The sequence below is a fragment of the Macrobrachium rosenbergii genome, chromosome 1 (genome assembly GCF_040412425.1).
Source record: "Macrobrachium rosenbergii isolate ZJJX-2024 chromosome 1, ASM4041242v1, whole genome shotgun sequence".
In the NCBI taxonomy this organism is placed as follows: domain Eukaryota; kingdom Metazoa; phylum Arthropoda; class Malacostraca; order Decapoda; family Palaemonidae; genus Macrobrachium; species Macrobrachium rosenbergii.
In genome coordinates, this window is record NC_089741.1 from 11,950,871 (window position 1) to 11,960,870 (window position 10,000).

Consider the following 10,000-nt stretch of genomic DNA (forward strand, 5'->3'; position numbering starts at 1 on the left):
ATTTTCCTTATTTTCTAAGACCCACTTTACTATGATTCCTTTCCTTGAATATGTTATTGAATTATTCATATAGTTGATGAAACTCGTATTTATATTGCTACTTTTGGAATTATCCCATAATTTCGCTGACAACTTACCAAGCGCGAGAAGAGAGGAAGTTATAGAGGCGACAATAACAGGCGTAGAGAGCGGATGTGCAGCCCCTGTGATTTTGGCCCACTCGCAGTTGTCTCCGAGATAATTAGGTCCACAGAGGCACTTGTAGCCAGGGTGAAGATTCACGCAGGTGCCACCATGAAGGCAGGGTTTAAGAAGGCACTCGTCCACGTCAGCGCATGCGTGGTCTATGTACTGGAGTCCCGGGCCACAACTTGCATATTGTAGGAATAAATTTGAGAATTACACGAATTGTTTTGTGACTGACTTTTCAGATACAAATTAAGTAACAGTTAACCCCATTAATTTAGTGAGCACTATTTTTTTTCATAACTTATTCTGAGATCCATATACCTTTTCTTGTGTATTTATTTCGTCATAGAAGTACTGCTTTTCCTTGCATGACTTGATTATGTTAACTCATAAACTTTTATGATATTCTCCTTTTCTCTCTCGCATCCCCCTTGACTACTTGAATCATTATCTTGTATACCTGATCACAGTCTTTTCCCCCATACAGCTGTGTATCAAACTCTCCTTTTCTTTTTATTACTTCCTCGTATCCTACCTACTCATAAACAGAAGCTGCCGAATCTAAGACCCCATAGTGAAGTTTTGCATACTCCTTCTTTCACACGTAGCTCTTTAACTTGGGAACAGTTTTGGCTTTCCTTTGCTTATAAATTATTTTCACTTTTTTAAGCCAAACTTGCTTATATCATCTAAAGTTGTAGCCACATTTTCTTTCCTTCCACTACAACTAAAACATCTCTTTAAATTGTCACTTCAATTAGATATTGATCAAACATAATGTCCTACCAATCTTCTCGCCATTACAACTAGAGAAGTATTCCACTATCTATTTTGGAACAAAATTTTTTCCTCACCAGTTAACAGTTCCCAAGTGTACTTATATAGTTGGATGAATTAGTGTTTCAAATGGTTTGGTCTTGCCGAACGTGAAATGGAAGTAGTATGAAATGGCTATTGTTTTGGAGGTTTTCTTCACGTGTGGTTCATCTATGCTTCTGCCGTAAAATTACAAATGTAGCAGTAATTGTTGTGATGCTTTTACTTTGAAGACCTCCCTCGCTAAGGAAACGTCTTAATATCTGGGTATATATATATATATATATAATATCTGCATATATATATATATATATATATATATATATATTATTATATATATATATATATATATATACGTAGACAAACGCTTATGAATTATTGATATAGGAAGCTGAGAACTACTTTGCCACTCAGTAAATAACAGACTAGAAAGAAAGCTGAAGGGTTTGATCGAAAACAGTGACTGGAATGATCATGCTAACCCTGATTTTGTGATAAATTTGTCAAGTAAAACCGGTACAGGAAGATGTCTCAAGTGGTACCTGGTCTTTAATTTTCACCTCTCATGTGGTTGTCTACGTATACATTTGTCACGTGCAGTTTGGTGACTTATTGCTGATATATATATATATATATATATATATATATATATATATATATATATATATATATATATATATATATATATATATATATATATATATATACATATATATATACAATATAATCAGCTTTCATCAACAAAATCCTATGTTCAGAAAACTTCCAAAACGCTCTCAGTCTCACACCCCTCCATACTGTATATGACTCATCAATGCCTTCACCTCTATTTGCTTATTTCACTATCCCCAATCATAATTATCTTCTGCAAGCTTCAGATGTTCCACAGTCCAGTTACAACTCGTCTTCTCTCTCTCTCTCTCTCTCTCTCTCTCTCTCTCTTTTAAATAACGAGAAATGATAAAGTGTCCGAAACGATAGTAGTGGAAGAACAGGTATACCGACCATGTCCTTTTAACATCAGGGTATAGTCGGATTTACAGGATGTCATGTCTAAATTGCAACGAAAATCATTCCTAGTTTCATAACGGACTTTTTGATGAAGAACTGCCCACTTCTTAATCCTACGAAAGGATGATATTGCCCAGTTCTACTCTGCTGTTTGTATTGAATAAGACGAGCGTGTACCTGACGAAAGACTTGCGTGATTGGAAGTTGCTCATGTGGCATTTACAAACGGTAACATTTCAAAATTTCAGTGGAATATCTGCATGAGCAGAGTCTACGAAAATGCACCAAACCATCTCAGGAGCACCTTGTGCATCCACGAAACCGGAAGGAATTTACACCTCAGCGTTGACTAGGTGCAGATGTCATCAAGAGGAAGGCAACGGAATTGACAATCCGTAACACAAAATATCTGCAATTGTGAGGATTAATGAAACAAATTCCAGCCCAATATATCTGTTATGAGCTGGTAAATAAAGAAACTAAAACGTATTTTTCACTGAGATCTCATAACGTTTATAATGTACACAAAATTCAATCTGAACTTATAGGGCCCTTTCCCCACGACAAACTAATGAATATCGTTGATAACATCTGCACGTTATGTAATAGTACCAATAAACTTCACATCATTATGAGGAAGTATAGCTTCCAAAAATGCATGTCAAGAAAGAAATAAACAATGGCAATTATTAGGGACATTATTCATGTAAATCATGATTTACAGGTATATGAATAAAATAATAAAAAAAGCATTCCATTATTTAAAACATCAAGAAAGGTAAAATAATTGGAGAATTATTGTATAATTTTTACATGCTTAAAATAAAGCAAAGAAAACCATTCGTAATATAATACTGGAATAGCTTACATGGCAAACATAATGCAATGAAAGGTTACTGAAATAATTAAAAGTCTCTTATTTCTAAGGAAATGCCGAGTTGCAGGACAGAGTATTTGAAAAGCAGAAATTTTTTTCCAAGGTTTTTCTTATGAATTTTTTTTTTAGAAGAGACCATCTCTTTAACGAGAAAATGAAATAAGTTTCATATGTGCACCTACTACACTGTACATGACAGCAGACCGGTAGACAAAAGAGAGCTGGAGACTAGGACAGGTTAATAGTTCTTAATGGTGGCAAGTCCTCGCGGGAGTATTTTAAATGCTAAAAGATTGCGCACAATGTTTCCAAAGGAACTTTAGTAAACAACAAAATTACATAATTAATTCAGTGTAGATACAAAGTAATTAGATAAAAGGGCAAGGTTATGAAAGAAAAAATGAGATGCCTGTGATTTCCAGTAGATGCAAAAAGGAAGTGATTATATTAAATCTTTTAAGCTAAGGAATTATACTCATGTGAACTGATGGATGTCAGTAAGAAGTGGCAGATAAATATAAACAGTTCGCAAAGCAGAAAGACGTAAAAGACCGATATTATTAGGACCGGATGGAGGGGAATAATTGCTCAATAAGATTTCTTTAATATGAAAACAGGATTTCAAGAGAAATTGGTAAATGAATTTATCCAAGTGATGGCAATACATTTCATGGTGGGCGAGTTTGCTGCCTTCAGAATAGACTGGCTGCAATACTTAAGCAAATAAAAAGCTATTAAAACTGAAGGCAGTAGGAAATGGCTTTTTAAAGTCAAGTATCATGAACAATGTGGATCCAAGGCAAAATATAGTGTTGTAGGTTAAGTGTGGTGATTTTCAGCGGACTGAAGTGTTACAAAATCTTGTGCTTATGTTAAAAAATCAGTTTTATGTTGTTAGGAATGCGGGTGAAAAACTAACGGCTTTCTATGTCATTAAGTAGGAATAGCATTGCCGCCTTAAATTTCAATGGCTGAAAGAAGTGGCAATAAGAATTAAAATGAAGATTTGGAACGCATTTATCATGCCAGCGTCGATGACATAGAAAGTGGAATGGTAGATTTCTCTGGAGAAGGTGGGGGTAAATTTTTCTTACTCTTTTGAGACTGATCGGTATAACCATCAGTGCGGAAAGATGATAGTGGATGTCAGGAAAACTAAGTTATAAAATGAAAGAATCCAAATTAGTAGACTGAAGAAAGCGATGAAACTCTGATACTGCAGCGTGTAAATACTGCAAGTTATGTGAAATCTCGCAGAGATCGATTCACGAATTAATAAAACTCAAGAAGATCAAAAAAGAACTTAGTATCATTCACAAAGGAAAAGATCACCAGATAGGTCAAAATTCACAGTATTAACGGAGTTGTTTGACTAAGTTTCTGCTTGGAAGTTATGCTATTATAATATAAAACTCCTTAAAGAACAGAGGTATTTGATCCTAAGAATTGTAACCTACACTTTTGGTCTGCAAAGTACAACACGATGGAAATATGGTAAATATAATTATGCGATGCACGTACACTAGAGGGGTTAAGAGGAGGTACAAATTAGAAAATATTTACTGAAATGCTGACGTACTTTGTGAAAGAGAGTAAGACTGAAATTAGGCGCCTTACTGAAACGCAATTAGAGTTTATTTTCTTGAAGCAGATGAACAACCATTCAATTGGCTTATGTCCAATCGTTTCTAGTTTCTACCAAAAAAGACTTGGAGGAAATTATTGCCTTTCCTCACTAACTCATCACTTTCCAATCTCTCAACATGATCAGACCACCTTAAACCACTATTAGCTAACTTTGTCTTAGCTAAACTTTTAATCTTTCTAATCTTGCTATGTGTTAAAGATATTTAGGAGCCCAGCGGCGCATCTTATCAAGGTATGTTCACAGTAAAATCACAAAATTAGTAGACGATGTACCTATATATATATATATATATATATATATATATATATATATATATATATATATATATATATATATATATAGTGTGTGTGTGAACATACATACATACATGCACACACGCATACACATTATACACACACACACACACACATATATATATATATATATATATATATATATATATATATATATATATATATATATATATATATATATATATATATATATATATATGTGTGTGTGTGTGTGTGTGCATCTTTAAGTGAAATCATAAACATTTAATAAATTTGAATAATTTAGTGAAGTGTGATGAGTGTAAGCAGTCTAGAGATTCAGCATTAGGGAAGATTCTTTTTTTGTGAAGTATTGATATTTCAAGGTAAAACTTATTTCTATAAATTTCCACTAAATATAAGTTAATTATAAAATTGTTTTGGAATTAATTATTAGTATTGTATAACCATGAAACAATCACTGATCCTCGACGTGGATCTCTGGGAATATTTATGATTTGTTGTACTTGATGCGTGGGAGCAACAGTACCTTTTGTTTGTTGAATGAGCAGGCTAAAACTATCCGTTAAAGATATATGACTGCCATGAAAGCTTGCTTTACGGAAACGTTTAACGTGCATCTAGTTGGCTTTGCTCTGTAATGTCTGGAGTCTCTCAAACGAGTGTAAGTAATCTCTGAAGATGTTTCTAATATTCCTGAAGTTTTTCCAAGATCTTTCAAGGGAGTCGGTATCAGTGGCGTTGTTAAGCGGTGCCCAGGTGGGCCCGGCCTCCCCACTGCTTCCTCCCCCTCAGTTGAAATTCCCTTTGTAGCTAAACTTGAACCATTTTGTGGTCAAAAGCAGATATTCTCATCTCAGCGATCATGTCCTACGACGGTCGAAATCGACTTTTAATTAGCCACAGCATTTAAAAACGCCTCCGCACTACACTGGTGTTGCAGAATAATTACCGTCATTACCATGACGTTGTCTGACTCTACTATCATCTTAATACGAAAATATTTTTTAGTTTATTTACAGGTGTGCTATATATCTAATGACATTATTTTGGTTCTTGTTACCTCTACAACTTATATAGAGATGAAGATTGAATGGATATAGTTATAGGTTTTTAACAAAAAGGACATGTCTGTTCATGATATTTTGATCCAACTTAATGTTATTAACTTATGTATGAAGTGATTGAAACTATAGTTACAGTTTTGAATAAGTGCAATGTAATTTGTTACTACTGCTTAGAGTTAATTTCCAGGGAGAGGAGATGAAGAAGAGGGAGTTAACGGGATAGGTTGAAATTTTGAAGAGATTTTGGAGGTTCATAAGTCTTCTGTATTATTGATGATATGCACTATTTTGATATATTTACATGACAAGGGTATTATACTATACTTGATAATAGAAATTAGGCTAGTGTTGAATATAAGGTTGAGGAAATTTACATTACAGTATTTGATACATTTGCATATAGTAAGAGTTGAAAATTAATTGAAAATTGATCTCTATAATTCCAAATACAGGTTTACTAATAATAATACTATTATTTTCCTTTATTCACATGGCCATATACATTCGAGAATAGTATATTTTACTAATTACAGAATTGGTACATTAGTTCTGCGTAATTTTCTTTGGCCCGCCAAAAAATATCTTGGCCCCACTTAGCACACTCCCCTATGGAATGCCAGCTACGCCACTGGTTGGTATTAATATCTTCCTCCATGAACCTAAGGCTTTTTTGTCCTTATTTATATTTTCTGCCAAAGTCCTACGTGTCGCGTTAGGCTGTTGTTTTATGAGTACATTAATCGATGCTGAACAAGTTATCTTATGAGGGCTTTCAAAGGTCTCCTTGGGTAATTCTACAACTTTCAGGCAATATTTCTTAATCTTTGAATAACTTTCTATTTGATATCTACCTACCTGCATTTAGGCGATAACCAAGTGTGATGACAAGACAAGGGACGCTTGCAAGTGACATTTAGGCAGGATCTTTGTGGTTGACATCCTTGTAACAGGCCATTTGAGTTGGTAACCTGACCCCAACTGCTGCCATTCACAGCAGGAGGTAAAGGCAACTGGCGATCTGAGATACGGAGGTCATCAATGCACGCTGTTGCAAGAAGGAGAGGTTATTTCTTTTAGTCTGTTGCCACGAAGATTGATACTACATGATGAGAAACATTAATAGGGGCTAGAAAATTTCTTTGAAAGTTAAAAGAAATAAGTCAAGTTTTCTAGGGAATTATATAGGGGTCTGTTTATGAGATCTAAAGTTAATAAAGTTGATTTTAGGACCATTGGCCAGAATACTTTATCTGTAGAATTGGAGAAAGAGATGTAACCGGGTAACTTACTTTCCGTTAGGTCTTCCTTAACACCCACTAAAGACGCACCCTCGAGATGGGGAAGCCCTCCAATGGTGACACCATCATGTTTATCAATCTGTAAGGTCATCGGGCGTCTGGTAACCTTTTGGGAATTTTCTTGTATGTGGGTAACAGGGGAAGGGATAGAATAATTGAGTCTCCCATCATCCCCATCGTCCACAATAGCTATAAGGTTGTGACCATGACTTTCTGCTCTGATGGTGTGCCACTTTCCATCTCCAACTGGGTGTCCATTGACACAAGCTGTCCTTGCTGTCAATCCTGCAACTGACATAGAGGCACAAGCAACACCTGACTGGAGCTATAAAAGTTATGTAAATGAGAAATTTATTCAGAGTAACTGGTATCCTTATTTCAGCTTTATTAAGTCACTGTAAGTTTACAGGTATATTAACAGAATTGCTATATTTTTCGTATTTTCTGAATGCACTTAATGTTAACCGTCTCATATGCACTGCATCATTCATTTCCGTCTTGCCCATACCTTATCACCCTTGCACAACCCCTCAGACTAATACCCTCCATGTCCGACTTAAAAATTTTTCCTCCCACCACGAAAGATATACAGTATATACATTCTTTGACTAACCAATATTCTCCAATTTATATATATTTGAGCTTCAATAAATACATTTATATCCTCTTTAAAGTAACATCAAGCATTTTAGCATTTTGCCACTTTGTATCATATGCTTCTTAGATGTTAAATCCTTATTTCCTTATACTGGTAATTCAGACAATTATTAATCTCAGCAACTTCTAAGTCTTATCTTACATTTGCATTCTCCATTCATAAATATACTTTCTTATAGCAGCATATGCTAAATGGTCCAATCATACACTTCAGCTTTTGCTTACCCAGATTATTCTACTGTTCAAAACCATATGAAAGTGCCCCTGCTATGCTACCTTCTCTGCTTTTCCAACTCTGTGAATCACTTCATCTCGCATTCTGAGATCTATAACAATTAAGCCCTAATACTAATCTGGGTCAACTACTTTCGTTCACCTGTCTCGTAAATTGCACACACAGCAACTTAAAATGAATTCTAAGAATTGTTGACAGTGTCGAACATACATGTAACGTGATTGAGCTGTTGGTTTGTTGAGTCACAAGGTGCATTAACATTCCCGTCTTGAAGCCTAAGGTTCTCACTCGTACTTGGATAACGAAGTTCTGGGATGGCGGTGTGAACGATAAAGCCACCTTTATGTAAGATCTTAAGCCTAACGTTGTCGGTACAGTTGGTGTCTCACAATTTAGTCCAGACCAGCCAGGCTCACATTGGCATTTTGGCTTCCATAATCCTCCGGTACATTCACTATGAATTCCACAAGGCCCATCACCATTAATGCAGGCTAAGTCCTGCATTCGACAACTCGGTAAGCTTCCTTCACTGTATGATGGCTCTCCTAAATCCAGTATCTGAAGAAATTCAGTGAAAATAAGTTGGCTAATTGGAGTGAATCAAAGTATATGATACTCTCTGTGGCTTAATCGCTACAGTGAAGGCTCTGCTTTTCTTACCTGACCATTAACTGTAAGGTGAGAGAGACAGCCATCGAAACGATGGGGTGTTACTGAATCTTCCCAACCAAAGTCAAGGGAACGCGGATGACGCTGTGCAATTCCACCGATTTGCAAAGGTCCAACACTCTCCCACATCCTGAGTGTATGGTGATTCCTCCAGAGTTTACGAGCTACACAGTGAGAGTCCCCAAACAACTTCGCCGACCTTCCAAATCCGCAAATGTCGACCATCATGGAGATTCCCTATGTTACACAGATTATAAGGCAATAATAATTTTGAAGAGGTGCTTACTCGGGAATAGAAATTTCTATTGCTCTGAAGGCTATATAGCTTATTTCTAAAAGAAACACACACACACACACACACACACACACACACACACACACACACACATATATATATATATATATATATATATATATATATATATATATATATATATATATATATATATATATATATACATACATATGTGTTTGTATGTGTATAAGGTATGTGTATGTGTATCTGCATGTAAAACGTTCAGTGCACAAAACTGCTTATATTTTCATTGTGCATTTTAATTTAGCGCAAATAAGTAATGAACAAACTTTATTAAGTATTCAAAATCCTCTTAAAAGTAATTCCTGAATGAGGCTGTGTAGTGAAAGCTAGTTCATATAGCCTACAAATAAGTCAAATGAAACCAGTAGACTATTTGCTATGGGGCATGATATTCTGGCAGTTGTTACTCATGTGTATTTGATAAATGACAATTCATCATGCAAATCTCACGCAAGAGCAGACAGACAAAAATCTAAAATAATTATCCGTGAAAGAACCGATTTACAATAATACAGTTTCTTGTAACAAATACATCAGTGAATGCATATTGCTCATTTAAAGCATGACCTATCCGTCGATTCAAATGTCTTCCTTTGAAAACGTTTTTAAATCTAAAAACTTTTAAATTTAGCCCACCATGTATTAGACAAAGGTATTTCCAATAATGCTCACCAATCTGTCTAGTCGAACATACACAGTATGCCAGTTGCCATCGCTGACAGACTTATTGACTTGCAGCTTGAAAAATTCTCCAATACCCTGTATCAAGACCTGTGGCCTCTGATTCACTAACTGCACTGTCAACATTGGCGTAGGAATAAGTTTCCCGGCATCCGATGGCGGGACAAGAGGACCATTGTACAAAAGGAGTCCGTCTGGCTTTTGTGTCAAAAGACGAACTGAGATGGTCATTGGCAAGCAAGTAGAAGGTGGCTTCAACCA

At 35.5% G+C, this 10,000-nt stretch overlaps 1 protein-coding gene across 1 annotated transcript in view; it reads right to left on the reverse strand.

The window, feature by feature from the left end:
- Positions 1-10,000, reverse strand: part of LOC136839489 (neural-cadherin-like) — a 198,536-nt gene that overhangs the window by 17,381 nt on the left and 171,155 nt on the right. The window contains exons 15-20 of the mRNA XM_067105624.1: positions 9,731-10,000; positions 8,731-8,976; positions 8,281-8,628; positions 7,170-7,503; positions 6,736-6,925; positions 138-370 (exon numbers count right to left, since the gene is read on the reverse strand). The exon at positions 9,731-10,000 is cut by the window's right edge and continues 76 nt beyond it. Coding sequence (XP_066961725.1) covers positions 138-370; positions 6,736-6,925; positions 7,170-7,503; positions 8,281-8,628; positions 8,731-8,976; positions 9,731-10,000 — 1,621 coding nt within the window. The remainder of the gene's footprint in view (positions 1-137; positions 371-6,735; positions 6,926-7,169; positions 7,504-8,280; positions 8,629-8,730; positions 8,977-9,730) is intronic.